Genomic DNA, 19,496 nt, shown 5'->3' on the forward strand with positions numbered 1-19,496 from the left:
AATGCTTTAATCAGAAAGATGAAAATAGTAAGTAAAATCAGAAAGTGAGGATGAAAGAGAGAGAAGTATGGAGCCCCTGGGCTTCAGGAGTTCATCAGTTTATTTCTCCTGGATCAGGGTCAATAGGTTTTTTTGACCCACTGATGTTCACTACCCACATGGACCAGCCTCCCACTGGGCAGATAAGAACCTTGGGTTTCTTCTCAGGTCCCTCCCCAGGAGGAGGGCTCTCACCCGGAGACTGTCAAGAAGTTGGTGAACGCATTCCCACACATACTTTTATTGTCTGCTCCTCAAGTCACTGCCACACTAGATTTGGTCCTCAACTGTATTCGCTACCTCACATGCCCACTGCTACACACCCACCGCTGCTGTGCCTTCATCACCCGCCGCTGCTGTGCCCTCATGCCTGTGTGAGGACTTTCATTGTCTGCAAGGGCGTTGATCAATGGATTCTGTATTAATGGCCACCGTTTAATGAAGCTCACTTTGTGCCCAAAGCCATCCTGAATGGTGCCATGCATTAATTCCCATGAGCTGCACAACTCTATGAAGTAGATACTATTATTATTTCCTTTCTACTGATGGCAACACATGAGTGCATGGAGGTTGAGTGACTTGCACACTCAGAGGATGTTGGGCCAGGCTGGGGTTTCTCAGCCTGGGTGTCCGATTCCAGACCCAAAGCTCCCCACCGGCCGTACTCTCCAGGGCAGGCATCTCTGGAACTCTCAGTGTTCTTGGAAGGCAAAGCTGGGTGGGTTCTGTCTCACTGTTACAAGCCTATCCTCAAACTGCTGGTGAAAATTCAGCTTTTTCAGACTTCAAATACAACATGTTTTTATTATTTGAAGTTTAAAGTTAGAAAAAAAAAGGAAATCATTAAGAAAAAACATGAGTAAGGTCTACGCCAAAGTATCAGGAAAAAGCTACTAGAAAGTCTCCACTAAACACCCTGGCATCACTCACATTTCACATATCGAAAGCTCTGCTCACTGTCCTCCAGAGCCAGCTGCCCCCAGCACCACCACTGCCCCTCAGACACTTGTGTTCCCAAGGTCAGTGTCACTCACCAGTGCTCCGTTCTTCCCTGCTTTTGTGGGTCACCCAGGCAAACAAGTCCTGTGAATTGAACTCATGGTGTCCTTTTCCTCCCCACCACTACTCTCTGAGGCAAATATCTTTTAATTCCCAGTAGTGTTCACATCATGGTGTCCATAGAAAATTATTATATTTGAATGGTACCTGGGTAAATGGATGAGGTCATGTTTTGGAGGCCACCTGCCCAGTGACTCCAGCTGCCATCCCCTTCTTCACGTCTGCCACGGTGTGAGGGGAGCCTTGCTCCTGGTACCCCATCACCCATCTGTGGGACAGCAGTGGGCTTCAGCTTGTTGGCTGGGAAATTCTCTCCCAATCCATCTCTCCGCTTCCAGATTCTCCCCCTCACCCCTTTTCACCACAGCCAGCACCGCCTGCCTTTATAGTGTGTCTTATTTTCTGTTGCTTGTAACAGAATACGTGAAACTGGGTAATTTATAAAGAAAAGGAATTTATTTCTTATAGTTATGGAGGCTAAGAAGTCCGAGGCCAAATGGCCAAACCTGGTGAGGGCCTTATTGCTGGTGGGAACTCTCTGCAGTTCTGAGACAGTGCAGGGCATGACATGGCGAGGTTAAGCTGCCAGCTCAGGCCTCTCTTCCTCTTCTTATAGACAGTCCCACTCCCATGAGAACCTATTAATCCATTAACCCATTAATCCATGAATCTATGAATGGATCATTCCATTCATGAGGACAGAGTCCTCATGATCCAATCACCTCTTAAAGGGCTCACCTCTCAATATACCCATATTAGGGATTAAGTTTCAACCTCAGTTTTGGAGGGGATATTCACACCATAGCATAGGGATATTGCTTAAAAGGGATCTTGTATAATGTCTTTATTAAACACTCAGTGGTGCCCCACTCCAGCAAAACCAGGAGAGACTCCCCAGTCCCACAAACTTTTAAGTTTGAGACCCACCAAGCTCATGGGTGAGATCGTGGCCTGTAGAGCTGGACCGTCTGGGTTTGAGGTCGGCTTTGCCTTTTGTCAGTTGTCTTGGGCAATCAGTTGGCAGCTCCATGCCTCTGTTTGCTCATCCATAAAATAGTGTCTCCCTCACAAGAGTGTTGTGAAACTCAAATGACAATATGCATGTGTCAACAGTTATTATTTCCCAGGTCCACGGATTCAATCTACATTCTAACACATATTCAGCACCCCCTACTCTTCCTTTTGAGAAACTCATTACCCCTCAAGCACTCTGTGGTCATATGTGCCCCTGACTTTATGCCTGCAATACTCCCTTACCTAGAAATGCCCCAACTTCCTCTCTAGCCAGACACCTGCCTTTCATTCTAGGCTGAGATCAAGTCCCACCTCCTTTTGATGACTTCTCCTTGCTTTAAACTCCTATTCCACTTACTTTCAATGTCATTTGTTTGGCATTTAATGTACTGTATTGTTATCTGTCTCTGTTATTAACTGTCTGTCTTCCCAGAGAGATGAAAAGCTCCCAGCACTACATCTCCTGCCTACGATCAGTACCCTGTAAGTGTGTGCTGATGATAATGATGATGACCAGGAGAGAATAAATCTGTTAAGCATGTTATTTGCTGCAGCCAATAAAAGAGCAGTCCCTTATAACTGCTTTAATTCACTTGGGAGATGAACATGAGACACAGAAGTGAAGTACCTCAGCATTTGAATAATATTTTATTTTAATGGACAAATACTAGCATTCTTCCTACCATCATTTAGCGGTCCTCTTCTGCTGTTATCTGAAAGGAATAAATACATCATTTAAATTTGATTATTCAAGAATATCACCATTACTGTTTATAGATAGTCACTATATATAAATTTAAAGTTCCAACTCATCTTTCTTTCTCAAAGCCAATAATTTCTGCTGCCATTAAGTGAAGCAGTTATAGGAATTTAAAATCATATTTACAAAGTCCAAGAAGGACAGAAAAGAAAAAAGAGAAAACAATGCTGATTTTAATAGAGCTGAGGAACATAAAGGGGCCAGTGACAAAGTGACAGCAGAGAGGAAAATGTCCAGCGTTTTGCATAATTGCCGGTTCCTCCGACCTCTAGGCCTCTGTGTGTTTGTATCCTCAGAGCCACACACATATTGCCTGACCCATGCCAGGGGATGGGCATGGCTGTATGTGTTATAAGTGGACTCTACACTTGTAACCAGGCAGAAAGCCTATTTTCAGACCTTTTAAAAAAAAAGCTGTGCTTTGCACAGGAACTAAATATATGTGTTCTGAAGAAATGAATAAGAGATGAATCAAGACAGCTGTATATTTAAGAAAACTGGCTGGGATGATATGATGTCAGAGCACCAGAAATAAGGCAGAGAGTAAAAACCTAAGATAATCAACGTGTTTTTTCTGCGTGTTGCCAAACAACTGCCTGATCATCTCCGTCATTCCCAAACAATGGACTATTTTAATGCTATTGGGTAAAGGAAAAACCGAGTAAACACTGAGGGGTGGAGAGAGAAGCAGCTCAAGAAGTAGGAGCAGCATATTCAAAGGCCCTGAGGTAGGAGGAGATCGTATTTTCTAGGGAATAAGAGAAGTTCATGGTAGTTTGAATGTAAAAAGTGACAGTGAGTGGTATGATTTGAAAATAAAGTAGCAGGAGGAATGCACATCAGACAGGGCATTGCAACCGCTATTTGGAAAGTACATCTTTATTCTGTAAAGAATTGGAAGGCTTTGAAGGATTTTAAATGACCCAATAAAATAATCAGTTACACATTTTGAAAACATGGGGAAGAAGACGGTACAGAAGCAGGGAAACTGTATTCATCTGTTCTCACGCTGCTATGAAGAAATACCTGAGACTGGGTAATTTATAAAGGAAAGATTTTCATTGACTCGCAGTTCCGCATGGCTGGGGAGGCCTCAGGAAACTTACAGTAATGGTGGAAGGGGAAGCAAACACGTCCTTCTTCACATGGCGGCAGGAGGGAGAAGTGCAGAGCAAAGGAGGGAAAGGCCCCTTATAAAACCATCCGATCTCATCACAACTCAGTCACTATCATGAGAACAGCACAGAGGTAACCACCCTCATGATTCAGTTACCTCCCACTGGGTCCCTCCCACGACACATGGGGATTATGGGAACTACAATTTAAGATGACATTTGGGTAGGGACACAGCCAAACCATATCAGAGACCGTTCACTCATTTATTCAACAAATATTTATTCCACTCCTACTGTGCATCAGGCACTATTCTAGACATTGGGAATAGTCATAAAGAATAGAAACAAAAATTCTTGCTCTCATGGAGCTTATCTTTGAATAGGAGAAGACAGACAATAAACAAATTGGTACAATCTATAGTATGTTGTGTGCTAAGAACTGTTATGGGGAAAATATGAGGCAGAAAAGGGAGGGCCTGGCCAAGGGGAAGGAGAGGGCAAATTCCACTTTTAATGAGGAAGTCACAGAAATGATCACTGAGAAGAGGACATGAGAGCAAAGACCTGAAGGAGTGAGGGCATAGCCATGCAGAGACCTGGGGAATGAGCATCCTGAACAGAAGAACCGGTGACTGCAAAGGCCCTTGGGTAGGAACAGGAAGCCAATGTGGATGGTGAGGAGTGAGCAAGGAGGAGAGTAACAGGAGGTTAGGTCAGCAATAATGAGGAGATCATATAGGGCCTGGTGAGCCATTGCAAGAAGTTTGATTTTTACTCTGAGACGGGGAGTTACTGGGATTTTGAGCAGAGGATCACTCTGACCACCGTGTGGTGAGGACACTGTGTATCTCAGGGTCAGAGGCCCAGTGGGATCAGGGAAGGTTGGAGAAAGGACAAAAGCTAGTATAATCCCAGCAAAAGACACCGGTGGCTTGGTCCAGGGGGTAGAGATGGAGATGGCGACAAGTGGTAAGATTCAGGGCATATTTTGAAGATCAAGCCAAGAAGACTTGGTGTCAGATGACACATGTCATATAGGAGAAAGAGGACAGTCAAGGCTTTTGGCAAGAATAACTGGAAGGATGAATTGGCAATTCACCGAAATGTGGAAAACTGCAATGGAATACTTTTGGGGAGAGAAGATGGATGTTCTGTTGCATATGTTATGTTTGGGGTTGCCAGTAAGATATCTGAGGGAAAATATCAAGTAGACAGTTTGTGAAAGAGTCTCCTCAATGCCACTGTGTCTCCTCAAATGAATGTGCTAAAAAGTTATTTAACTCACTCTTAGTAATAAACTACTCCTAGAATTTATTCATTAATTTTCAAATGATAATTTCACACTTCTTGACTGGAATATCATTTTGAAGATTGCTGATAAGTACAGGTGTTTCTGTAGGTTATTAATAAAAATATGCTATTATTAAAAACAAAGAGTCTGGAGTTCAAGAGAGAAGCCTGACTAGGGTATGAATGTGGTGTCTGATGGGCATACACCTTATTCAAAGGTCCTGCATAGGATAGGATTGTTGGAGTAGGTAGGTAGACACACGAGCAGGGCAGAAGAGGGTGCCCCCTCCCACCAACCACCAAGAATGTCAGACAACCATCAGGTGATGGTCAGGCAGTTGCTAAACCGTCTCTCGCTAAAATGATAATTGGCTGCAGCTGGCACCTAGGAACGACAGTCTCCCAATAGATAGAAAACATCTGGAGCTGGTGATCAGCAGCTTCCCAATCAGATCTCAGGAGTTGGGCAAGCGGGCCCAAGCATGCACACTAAGAGGCAAAATGATGGAGTTTAACGGGTATATGACCTTCCTCCAGGAACACTCAACTGGAAAGGGGAAAAATGCCTCAAATGAGCATGCGCACTACTTCAGTAAACACCTGTGCATGCAGCCCCTCCCACGTGCTCGCAGGCCACTGCGCATGCAGACAGCCCGCCCCAAGGGAAGAATCAGGTGAGAAGAAACCAAACCCCAGAACTATGCCAATGTATAAAACCCCAAATCAAGGGCCAAACAGGGCACTTGGATCTCTCAAGTCGCCCGCTTGGCCCTCTTCCAAGTGTACTTCCTTTCTAAAGCTTTTTAATAAACTTTCACTCCTGCTTTTCTAAAACTTGCCGCAGTCTCTCCCTCTGCCTTAAACCTACTTCTGCCCCTCAGGCCGCATTCTCTCCTCTGAGGAGGCAAGGATCAAGTTTGCTGCAGACCCTTTGGGATTTTCCTTCAGTAACAGGATCACCATGGAAACAGGCCTGAATACAAAAGAGAATATGCTTCAGGGCTGGTCTTTGGGGACTGCAAGAGTAAGGTGCCCCAAAACGAGGGGAAAAACAGGTAGAGAAGGAAAACCGAAAGAGTGTGTGCTGGAAGCCAAGTGTTCCCAGGAGGTGAATGAATTCTGTGCCGAGTGAAGATGAGGCCTGAGAGGGACAATTGCCTCTACTTCCCCAAGGGTCACGGGCCCAGCAGGAGACCGTGGAGCAGGGAAGACAGAAGTGAGAGAGAGGGCTCATGCTAAAATAGGGACGGGTTTGGAGGCAGCGAGTGTACCCATCTCTTTTCATGGGGTTCGGAGCAAAGAAAAGCAAAGGATAAGAGGCCTCACTTGAGAGTGAAATGAGGTCAAGAGCAGTAATTTTTAAAGAAGAGGCTGACTAAGACCCACCGTCTTCTGCAATCCAGGCAGAAGATGGTGCAGGTAAAGCACAGGTGAGGATGAACCAGGAGCTGTGTGTGGAGCTGCCTCAGCCAGGGAGCAGGCTCCCTCTGGAATTTACACAAGGACACCGCGGGTGCCAACAGAAAGCCTGTGGTTACCGAAGTGGAAAAGAGTGAGGGAATTTAGATAAATTTAGGAGACGAAAATCCAATCCACAGTGCTTAGTTTAAATGCCAGGGGCAAAGGAGTCTAGGATGACATTCTAAGGTAAAACTCAGAAATAGTGAAGGTTTGTTGAATTTCGTTTAGAAAACAAAAATAGGAAATGTAATTAGCTCTTCATTATTCTAACAAATTTTCCTTTGAAATCCAGGAACATGGCAAGTGTAATGTTAGGATACCTAAATAAGGAAGAGCACAGCGTGTGTGTGTGTGTGTGTGTGTGTGTGTGTGTGTGTGTGTGTGTAAGTCTGGAAGGAGCTACTCCCAAGATGTTTAGAAAAATTATCTTTGGGTGGTGGGATTTCAGGTGACTTTCTTTTATTTTTTTTCTGTTTACTTTCTATGTTTTAATTAGCATGTTTTATTTTGTAACTTAAAATCAGAATATCAGTTTTGTTCCCCTAAAAAGGAAATGAAAGGTGACAAATAATCCATTAGGTGATTTGCAGTTGGTCAAATTCTTGCTAGATTGCTGGCTCCATTTTTAAGCTCTGAGATATCAACATGAAAATTCCAATTTGAGTAACAAATGAGATAAAATATTGATGTCTTTAAAACTCATAACTAAGATATAATATTTATGCTTGCAGATTAACTAAAAGCAGGATCTACATTGTCATATTAGTTATTTTCAATATTGTTTTTTATTGTTGGGACGAAGCAAGGAGGAAAAAAAGAATATACTGTTGAGGCAAAGTGAACTATCACTGAGGGCAAAAAGGGACTCGGGACCTGGGAAAGCCATCTTTCCTGTTGATTTGCATTTGATTAGTCTGTAAGCTAAAATAAAATTTATTACTTGGTCTCAATGAGGCCACCCAAAATCTCATCTTTAAGAACTATCTTTGGCCAGGAGCATCGGCTCACGCCTGTAATCCCAGCACTTTGGGAGGCTGAGGCTGGCAGATGACGAGGTCAGGAGATCGAGATCATCCTGGCTAATACGGTGAAACCCCGTCTCTACTAAAAATACAAAAAAAAAATTAGCCCAGCGTGGTAGCGGGCGCCTGTAGTCCCAGCTGCTGGGGATGCTGAGACAGGAGAATGGCGTGAACCCAGGAGGCGGAGCTTACAGTGAGCCGAGATCGCGCCACTGCACTCCAGCCTGGGCGACAGAGCGAGACTCTGTCTCAAAAAAAAAAAAAACAAAAACTATGTTTATTTTTAATATTGTATGCTCATGATTCTTTTATATGCCCAATGTCACACTTTGCTGACGGGGTGAGAACATCCCTGCACTCTGCATTTATTTTTTTATTTCACATAGTGTTTCGTGGGACCTGCAGATGTCTCCTCCCTGCAGTCCTATATTGTATATGCTCTCATTCTTTGTGTCCAGGCATAATCCCAACTTGGATCATTTAAACTATTTGCATCTTCAACTTTGAGACGACAGTCACTGAAGTTCACTGTGGGCAGATTGTAAATATGTGCGAGGCTGGTGCTGTCAGCCAATATGGGTCAGTAGGCCTCTGAGCTCGTGAATCCAAATTCAAATATTGAATGTTATCTGTGGACATCAAGGGAGGGAGTAAAGTTTAACAGAAATTGGATGGGCATGGTGGCTCACGCCTGTAATCCCAGCACTTTGGGAGGCTGAGGCAAACGGATAGCCTGAGGTCGGAATTTCGAGACCAGCCTGGCCAGCATGGTGAAACCCCCATCTCTACTGAAAATACAAAAATTAGCCAGGCGTGGTGGCAGGTGCCTGTAATCCCAGCTACTCAGGAAGCTGAGGCAGGAGAATCGCTTGAACCTGGGAGGCAGAGGTGGCAGTGAGCCAAGATCGCACCATTGCACTCCAGCCTGGGCAAGAGCAAGACTCCGTCAAAAAAAAGAAAAGAAAAGAAAAGAAAAGAAAGGAAGAAAGAAAGAATCTAAGAGCAGGAATCGAGGGGATGTGACATTAAAATGAAATTTAGGGCAAACAAATTACTGAGCTTTCTTTTTTCTTCTATAGGAAGCTTACAGATTCGATACAACCTGGGTGGCACCCGAGAGCCATACAATATTGACGTAGACCACAGGAACATGGCCAATGGACAGCCCCACAGTGTCAACATCACCCGCCACGAGAAGACCATCTTTCTCAAGGTATACATACATGTACATATAAATTACATATAATATCGCATTATAGTCCCTGTCCCTATAATGCTTGGCCATTGGTTTTGTTTTGAGGGGATAGAAGTAGAAGAGATGCTTTTTACACTTTCTCCTACAAGTGCATAACTAGTGAAGTAGAAATATATATAATTCTGACAAGGAAAGACAATGATGAAGTTGAAGACATCTTTTAGGGGGAAATAGAATAAATGTTTATTCTGTATAGTCTTTCTGGTTTTCCCAGTTCTAGATCCACATATCTATCAATTTACTGCTTTTATCCATTGCACCATCTTTCTTCGCCAAGCTCTCAGACATCTGAAACTTACCGTGTTTCCCAGCAAAGGTTATTTTGGTTTCTCCGACCTACTTCTTTCACTGCTCCAACACAATACGAAGAGCTGTATTTTTTCTCTCTCTCTCTCTGCAGAGCCTTTGTCTGAAAAATCCTCAAAACAGTCTTTCCCCAGAATCTCAGACTCTGACTGTGGGCTTTCAGCACACAAAGGGATGGTTTTATTATGACACTCAAATTTTATTTCAGGTTCATTGACGACCCCGGCCCCCACCACTGATTTTTACAGTGAAGAAACCAGCTTGGGAAACACCATGAATAAAACATAATGTGAGGAGGTCTCCCTGGGAGCTAGGCCAAGAGATCAAGGATGGGAACTGTCACTGCATTCTCTAGAAGGAGTTCAAAATAGATGCCTGTCAGGAGAAAGAACAGCAGGAGGACCCTGTTTTGTCAGTAAAGTGGAGTGTCATTTGGCAGGGGTTCAGCAGCCTCTCAGACCTCATTCTGATTCGGCTGGATGCTGTGGGAAGTTCAGGTTGCAAAGAAAAGGCACAAGCCCTATCTCTTTTGAGCACTGGTGGATGTCAGATTCATAACTTGATATGGAGTTTGCGCGTGGCCTTTAGCAGTAAATGCTAGAGGGCATTTTAAGGAGAGGCCTTTCCTAGGAAACTGACATGCACTGTTTCAGCTTACTGCACCATCAATCAAAGGTGGCATAATAAGGTTCTCTCATCATGATCGACAGAGTCCCAGAGCCCAGCACAGTGCCTGGCACACATTAGGGGCGACAAATTCTTTATGGAGTAAACCAAGCCCATCTTTAACCAAGTTTTAGTCAGAAAAGCCAGCAAGTCCAGGAGACAGATCGTTTTACATCATTTCATCAACATTGTCTCCCTCGGCTTTTGATTAGAGACTTTTTCCATTTTAAGCCACCCAATTTGTCACCTCTTTTAAAGAAAGTGACTTATCTTGCCATTTTACCATTGCGAAATAATACTAAAACTTAAAAAGACCTAAACAATGGCTTTTCAGACAGTATAACAGCAGAGACCCACCACAGCCGTAGAATCCTATACAGTTAACCCTCACTCTCTGCCACAGTGAATTAGAGAAAGACTTGAGGAAGGGGAGAGGAGTGGATGATTTTTAAGACTTGGGGCTTTGGAGGCACAGAAAGCCAGAGATATAGACAATGGAGCAGCCAGAGACCTGCAGAGAATCCAGGGGATGAATGGGTTTGGAGGAGGGTCTGGTTCTATTGCCCAAGACTATTTTGGTTGCAAATGATAGAAAAGCAATTCAGAAGTAATTTGTTGGGGAAAATTCCTAGGGTAGGTCATAGAATTATAGAATTTGAAAAAGATAAAACCAAACTTTGGGAAGAGAATCTAGGGAGCCTGGAGAATTAAAACTGTGGACTAGAATACCACTGGGTTTCTCTCTCCCTTCCTTCCTTCCCTCCCTCTTTTTCATTCTCATCTCTGCCTCTCTCTGAAGACTGGATTAATTACCTCTTACTGCATGCTCCATCTTTCACATATCCTAGGCCATAGTCACAGGAGTACTGGGCTCATGTCTTCCCAATTTTGTTACCAGAAGAAGGGGTCCTAGTTTCTTGACACTCATTTTAAAATCCCAGGGAATCTCTTATAGGCCTGGCTTGAGTCACGTGCTCACCTTGTTGGCTGGAAGGGGGAACAAAGACCCATAGTCCCTAATCACATCTCTTGATTCGAGTGGGGAACTTGGGAAACTCCCTCAAAAGAACAGAATGCAGTTCCAGAAAAAGGAAGGAGATAGAACGACAGGAGTGAAAACTTTGGATGCACAATTCTGAGGTAGGAGAGGAGAAAAACCTGGGAAGTGCTTCCTCGATTCCGCCCTAGGTTCTGCACCTGGAGATGTTGGAAGATCCAGCTCTCCCTCCTTCTCTGTCATGTAATGTAACTGACTGCAGTAAGATTTCTGAATGTCCCAACCCACGTGAGGGCAACTAGGAAAGATGTCACGGCCTGGGGAGCTCCAATCTCTCAGCCCAGCCTGTCCCATCTACCCTGGGCCCTGCCCACCCCTGAGGGCAAAAAGAAAGTAAAGATAGAGGTGGTAGAGGAAGACAAGATGTAGTTCCTCCTTATGGAAAAGCAGATCCCAGGGCTTCTCACTCCCATGCCCCACTTTCTTTCATGCAGGGAGGCCTTGCAGACTTGGAAGTAATTCGGAAAGTGCTTTGCAACACCAAAAAACACTGCAATTTTTTTCTTAAAACAATCTACAAATCCATCTTGAGAACTTCTACAGCCTCAACTGTGTGTGGAAAGAGATATAACAAAATGTTCACAGTGATCATTTATGTGTGAAGGGATTATAAATGGTTTGATTTCCTCTAGAGTTTTCTATTTCCCCATTTTCTATCATAAGCACATGCTGCATTTTTATAATCAAACAGAAATATGAAACAGCCATATATTCTCAACCTATCCTGGTAGCCCCAAGTTATAATAACATATGATAACAAAGGCATTTCAATAATTTCAAATTAATATTTATTTATTTATAGTCAAAGAACAAAAATAAGGCTAATGCAAAGATGAATGGTAGATCACAGTGCTGTGGAATGATGTCTTTGGAATTAAGGTGAATGTTGATGCATTTATACATGCTCAAACATATAATTTAGATGATCCTCATCAGTGTTTATGGTGTCTTTAAAAGCAGGTTTACTTTCGTAGCTGGGTTTGGCTAAAGCTAACATTAAATTAATCTGCATTCCCTCAGCACACACCCTGTGAAACAGCACTGAGCACTTGAGGGAAACTGACCTTGGATGAAATATTTGCTGCCAAAAGACAAAGTACCCAATCTCCACATAGATAACAGGGAACTGACTGTAGTGGTTATCAGACACCAGCGTGAACCAGAACCCATGGCATACCTCCAGTGGCATCATTGGTGAAAACTCACAGTTGCATCAGGGAGAATAGCTTAAGGCTTAATGCCAGTCAAAATATAAACAAACAAGGTGCAGCCAGAGAGCACCTGAAAAAGTCTGGCATGCAGTGAAAAATTATGTCAATTAGCATGAATCCAAAAGCGAAACATTCTAATCAACAATTCCAAAGCCTTGTGCAACTAACCCTTTCTTCTTCCTTTCCTTCCTTCCGTCTTGCCATCCATGTTTCTTTTCCTTCCTATTTTTTCCTTTCTTTCTTCCCAACCACATTGCACAAGGGATCTAAGGGGGTTTACAGGGAGAATATTAAATGAAATAGAGAGTTAATGGAAGTCACAAAAAGTAAGTCCGCAAGATCAGAGAAAATAGAACATGATTATCAGGTCACAAGGTCTTACCACTTGGATAAATTTGACTGTGAACTTCTCGGCAGCCAGAAGTATGCAACCCATAAGGATGAACTAAGCCAGTTCCTCTTGAGAATTGAACCTTTTGTTATTATATCATTTTTATTTTATTTTATTCCATGGATTATATTTACTGACATAGAAAATGCCCATAGCATATTCCACTTATACAACATCACATACACGATAACAGCTCACATGTATTGGTGCTTACTGTGTCCAAGGCAATGTGCTAAGCACTTTATACACGTTTTCTCAGTCATCACAAAAACTTTATGAAGTATGTGCCATCATTATTCCCATCTGATGTGTTTTGGAATGTGTCCCTGTCCAAATCTCATGTCAAATTATAATCCCCAATGTTGAAGGAGGAGCTTGGTGGGAGGTGATTGGATCATGGGGGTGGATTTCCCCCTAGATGTTCTTGTGATAGTGAGTGAGTTCTCATGAGGTCTGGTTGTTTAAAAGTGTGTAGCACCTCCTGCTTTGCCCTCTTCCTCCTTCTGAGGCCATGTAAGACATGCCTGCTACCCCTTTGTCTTCTACTGTGATTGTAAGTTTCCTGAGGTCTCCCCAGCCATGCTTCCTGTACAGCCTGTAGAACTGTGAGTCAATTAAACCTCTTTTCTTTATAAATTACCCAGTCTCAGGTAGTTCTTTATAGCAGTGCAAGAATGGACTAATATACCATCTTAGAGATGTGGAAATTAAAGTTCATAAAGTAAGATGCAACCTGCCCAAAGTTAGAAAGCGGTAAATGGCCACAGCATAGTCGAACCCAGGTCTGTCATACTTCAAAGTGTACACAGGCTCTTAACCTTGCTTAATAGACAGATGTCTGGAAGGATGTTCACAAAATTTTAGAAGCAGATATCTCTGGCTGGTAAGAAATTAAGTGATGTTATTGTTATTACCATAAGATAGTTCAAAATATGCAAAAACACAGAGAATAATAAACCATATGCTATGTACCCACCATTGAAACATTATAAATTTCGACATTTTGCCCTATTTCTTCAGATTTTTTTAAACACAGCAACAATTAAGAGTCTGTGGTCCTCCTGGTTACATAGTGGGCCCCAATAAAAGTCAGAGTCAATGCCCTCAGCAGCATTTCTGCAAATGTATTTGTTACAAGGCTGTTAGATGCTGAAGCTCCTTGGGAAAGTAAAGCTTCCCATTTTGAATTCAGCCCAAACAAGTCTGTAGAGAGTGAGGTAGAGCAGAATGATGGACAGATGAAGAGGCCAAAGGCTGAGATGATGCAGCTTTCTGAAATTTTGAACTGATCCTAGGATAAAACTAGCTGGAAAATGATAATGAATAAACTACATGTTCTTTGAATAATTATCCATGACAATCACACATTTTTGGGTTTAGATGTGAGTTAGACAATAGAGAGTTCAGGGATATATTCTCTGGCACAGATACTCGGAATCCATATTCTCTACAAATCAAATGAACAGATGGTAAGGATGTATCATTTTGGCTTTCATCTAACTAGAGGGCCATCTTATCTTTGCCAAGAAGAAGCTAACAGATTTTCTGCAAGCAAAATAAGGCCTTTCTTAGAAAATAATTCTAGGTCCTCAGGAACAAATGATGATTAGATCCCCAAGTTCTTACACCAAAAAGAGGATGACTTTGATTATTTTCACTGGGAATTTTCAAAACAAATGTTCAAAAATATCACTGAATTCTGTTCTTTAAAATAATATAAGCACGGTAATTTCTTACCTGCTACTAATCTGAATTTCAACCAAATTGTATAAAAACAATTGCATCAATTGTTAATTGAACTAGGTCCTGTATATAAATCTTAAGAACTGTCAGAGAAGTGTCAAAAATATTAGCAACATGTAGTGTGCTAGGTGCTAGAAGTAGAAGAAAGGATACAAATATTAGGATGATGCCAGTTGCTATACAAATTAGCCCTCAAATCTCCATGTTTTAACCCAATAAAAGTCTGTCTTACATCAGATATATTTTCAGAAAAAGAAAGTTCTCTGGTCTCCAGCAGTGATGAAATTGTGCTGGGCAGGCACTCTGAGGACCTGCCACTGCCACCAACTTCCCTGCTTCCCCAACCCTGGATTAGGCCAAATTATTGTCCATTATTCTTGAAGCCCTCCCGGGCTTCATCCTCTGGGAGGCTCTTCCTTGTGTGTGTTCAGCCGTGGCCTCCCCTGAATTATGTGCCGGATAATGTGCTCCTTACAGCTGTGCAGCAATTTTTTTTTTTTTTTTTTTTGAGACGGAGTCTTGCTCTGTCACCAGGCTGGAGTGCAGCGGCACGATCTTGGCTCATTGCAACTTCCACCTCCCGGGTTCAAGTGAATCTCCTGTGTCAGTCTCCCAAGTAGCTGGGAGTACAGGCGTGTGCCACCACGCCCAGCTAATTTTTTGTAATTTTAGTAGAGACAGGGTTTCACTGTGTTAGCCAGGATGGTCTCGATCTCCTGACCTCGTGATCCACCCTCCTTGGCCTCCCAAAGTGCTGGAATTACAGGTGTGAGCCACCGCACCTGGCTACAGCTGTGCAGCTTTAAGGCCCATTTCCTGCAGGTTCAAATTACACTAAGGGTTTTTTACACTCATAAGCCTTTTGTGGACTAGATCTGTGCTTTCTTTTCCAATACAATTCCCTCAAAACCCAAGGTGGCTTCTGATCAGTTTGCTTCTGGTAAGTTTCCTGTGCTGGTAAATGCACCCTAAGCTCTTCCCTAGACATCAATCTTAGACTTACTCAATCATTTGCCTCCAGGCGCCCATGCCTCTCTCTCTCAAGGTAATGGCAGCTACTTTGGGGCCAGTGGACACAAAAGGCTTGGGTGGGAAGTAAAGACCCTTAATTTAAATGTTACCCATGAGGCTAAGTCAGTTTGCTAAACAGAAATCTTACTGCCCCATTGTTGGTCAAAGCTGTTTGCAGTGTTATTTCTTACTCTCTAGTGTAAGGCTCTAAATATCTAGACTTTTTTCTATTCTTTTCATTGATTATTGGGAACTGGTCAATTCTTTCCTGAACTCATCTGCTCCATGACATGAGGAGCAAAAAGCAACTGACACACATGACCATTCTGTCTCTTTTGAAGCACTTTCCTTAAAGCTACTTAGGCATTTAGTCTGCCTTCCAGGTTATGTGAGGTGACAGTTTTACGAAATATTTTATTGCATACTATATTAGTCTGTCTTGCACTGCTATAAAGAAATACCTGAGACTGAGTAATTCATAAAGAAAAAAAAGGTTTAGTTGGCTCACAGTTCTGCAGGCTGTACAAGACGCATAGCAGCTTCTGCTTCTGGGGAGACCTCAGGAAGCTTAGATGGCAGACAGCAAAGGGAAAGTAGGCTTGTCTTACATGGCAGGAGCAGGACTGAGAGAGAATGAAGGTGCTACGCACTTTCAAACAACCAGATCTCATGAGAACTCACATATTATCAGGAGAACAGCACCAAGAGGGTGGTGCTAAACCGTTCATAGATCTCTGCTTCCATGATCCCATCAACTCCCACCATGACCTCATTTTGGACACTGGGAATTACAACTCAACATGAGATTTGAGCAGGGACACATATCCAAACCATATCACATACCATTCTTCCTCTGTCTTTCAAGTCCCTAATATCCATTCCTGCACCACCTGCCACCTTACCACAAAGCCAATGCTACATGTTTTAGGTTTCTGTTATAGCAGCACCCTGCCTTAAGATACCAATGTATGTATTCGTTAGGGTTGTATTCGCTGCTATAACAAAAAATCAGAGGCTTAATACAAATAACTTTCTTTCCCACATAATAGTAAAATGATTTCTAGTTGGAAATCGTAAGCAATATATAAATAGGCTGATAAAAAAGGTGTTTGTACTAATATCCAAAAATAATAGAGTAAAAGACATTGTGGTTCTATGCTATAACTATAAGGCTTTGAAGGAAGGATAAGATGTTAACCCGTGAATGGGGGGCAAGAGAGGACATGGAAGAATATTTATTATGGAAGAGGGAGAAGGAGAGGGAAGATGTGTGTTCCAAAAGAGAACATGATGTTAAACAAAGATGCTAGCAGAGTGACTACTTCATAGATTTCATCCTCTCTCTATCTCATGAATAGAAAAGACCACTGGAGAAGACTCAGTAAAAAGTCTTACCTGGAGAAATTCTCACTCTGAAATATGTAACATCAAATGGTCTGAAGTCATTTATGAATGTTGAATGCTGTGAAGTCAGTAGTCTGAGGCACATGCAGAGTGGTGTCAAAAATTGTTGGAAGAATTTTATCAGCAGCAAAATGAGAGTAATTCAATTATGGACTCCTAGGGCAGCGCCAAATGTTAATTGACGTGAAACATTGGTGGCCGGGGGAGCCCTAGTTCACCACTTTCTATATGTGGAAAAGTGTACAATTGTAAGGACTTTCACATAACCTCCTCAAGCCCAGAGAAAAATCTCTCTAGACTTGAGAGGGCCTTAATGATCATGTTAGGTAGTGCTCAAAGCCCTTTCTTACATATCGAAATGCTTGCCCACATTGCCATTCTCAGCCTTATGAACTGGAAATAGCTGGTGCTATTAGTCCCATTATATACATGAGAAAACAGAGATTAAGAAGTCCCAGGCCAGGCGCGGTGGCTCACGCCTGTAATCCCAGCACTTCGGGAGGCCAAGGCGGGTGGATCATGATGTCAAGAGATCGAGACCATCCTGACCAACATGGTGAAACCCCATCTCTACTAAAAATACAAAAATTAGCTGGACATGGGGGTGCACGCCTGTAGTCCCAGCTACTCAGGGGGCTGAGACAGGAGAATCGCTTGAACCCGGGAGGCAGAGGTTGCAGTGAGCTGAGATCGTGCCACTGCACTCCAGCCTGGTGACAGAGCGAAACTCCGTCTCAAAAAAAAAGAAGTCCCAATGATGAATAAGGTCCCAGTGCTCACAAGAGACATGATCTTCTCTAGAACCCAGCTAACCAGACCCCGTTTCCCCACTTAGTTTGCTCTTTGTTGTCTTTGCAAGTAGGCAAGAGAAGCAAGCTCACTCCTGTTCATTTGCCTTATAAACTTTTGAAATTTTTTTAAAATGTTTACGCAAAATTAAGTCTTTTGAGGATTTGTGTTTTCTTTGGAGTCACTAGAAGCAATGACTTTATAGCATTTCGTAGGGGGTCATAAAACCCTAATTTTTATAATCAAAGAGAACTACAAGGTCCAACGTTAAGGCTAGTGTTTTTACAGCACACAGTATCATACACCCATAAAAATTCCATCTCATTCTTTAAGTAAATATGAACATAACCTCCTGTCTGTCCATTTTAGGATCCTTCTTTTCTGTAGAAACATGGAGCCCAGACTGAAATTAGATACTGAAGCTCAAATAAATTATTTAAAAATGTGTGCCTTTATTACCCTTGAACTTTCTGCCAATAAAGAACAATACTAACAAGCATATGGATGTAAACACTCCTAAAAATTTTACTATCAGAAGTTGTTCAAGCCTTTATTAAGGAAAATAACACAGTTTGGAAGCATTAAATTTTTTAGGGATGTCAGAACAAATAAAGAAAGTTGACCTAGCTAGCCTAGGGCACTGCTCTTGAAATTACATTTACTGTAACTCCTTCCCTTTGGCTAATTTAGTTTTTATCTACTCTGGATGATAAACTCACAGCCTGGGTTGTGCAATACAAGCATGCTTGACAGAAGGCAGGCAATTGCAAGAATAATGATGAGCCATTTGAACACTCTGGCTTCTTCCCTTCCAGAAGAACTTTTACCTATTATAGCACTGGCTCTCTATTGGGATTCTCAGCAAGTGTATTAGCACTTAACTTTCCACTTTAATGAACGACTGACATGTATAATTCTATGGAGAGCATAGGCCAATCTTTTATTAGTTTCTGATAGTATTACAATGGTTTGAGTCTATTGAACTGATATAGAAGATCTATGGGAAGAGAAGAGAGAGGGCTACATATATTGGGAAGTTGCCCATTAATTTGGTCTGTATATGAGTCAGAGTTCATTTTTTCTTCTATATTTCTATGTATCCAGAGAAGCCTGTTCATGATTGAGAGACACATCAAAAACCTCATGACCTCATTAGCTTTTGTAATGTTGCCTCTGGTTTTGGGTTGAGCTATGGCTCCTTGGCCCCTGAGAAAGTATTTGAGCAGGTTTTCATTATTTGGTTCAGAAAGTAGCAGTATTTGACAAAATGTTTCTGAAAAGAGGAAACAAGATGCCCAACTACCAGAGCCTCAGATTCCTCTCCCTCCCAGTACCTTCAAACCAGCTTGAAGTTTTAAACTCAGGCCACCTCCACACTGAGACGTCTGGCCAGCCCGTATGCAAGGACATGGTTCCTAGGAGTGTGGTGGAGGCGTGTGGTGAAGATCCTGCTGAAGAAGACAGAAGGTTCTCAAGATGTCCAGGACTCTTCTGTTATCAATGTACTTTTCTTCTACTTAAAGCCACATGGGATCCCTAAGAATTTAACATGATGATATCTAATTGACATTCTCTCTTACCCCTGCCTACCACTAAACCCACCACATGGTGAGAAAGTTCCAAACAGCAATCGTTTCTGAAGCCTGATTTGGATAAAACCAGATGGTCACCAAAACCATTCCATTAGGCCATTTACTGATGTGGAATGCAATTAAAATTCATTCAACTTTAATCAAAATAACTTTGAGGAGAACAAATATGTGCTGAGTATCTATAATATAAAAGAAATTTGGATAGATGATGATGAGTTGGTGGAACAGTAGGTGACTCATACAGGGATGAATAAAATGTATCTTTTACAACTCAAGGAGTTTATATTCTGGGAGGGGAGAAAAGATGTGTC

General features: G+C 42.4%; 1 protein-coding gene across 1 annotated transcript in view; it reads left to right on the forward strand.

Moving 5' to 3' along the window:
- The window catches only part of CNTNAP2 (contactin associated protein 2), a 2,297,635-nt gene that overhangs the window by 2,095,003 nt on the left and 183,136 nt on the right, over window positions 1-19,496 (forward strand). Inside the window, exon 20 of the mRNA XM_003820514.5 lies at window positions 8,840-8,973. Within this exon, the coding sequence (XP_003820562.5) occupies window positions 8,840-8,973 (134 nt within the window). The remainder of the gene's footprint in view (window positions 1-8,839; window positions 8,974-19,496) is intronic.

Source organism: Pan paniscus, chromosome 6 (genome assembly GCF_029289425.2).
Source record: "Pan paniscus chromosome 6, NHGRI_mPanPan1-v2.0_pri, whole genome shotgun sequence".
Classification (NCBI taxonomy): Eukaryota; Metazoa; Chordata; class Mammalia; order Primates; family Hominidae; genus Pan; species Pan paniscus.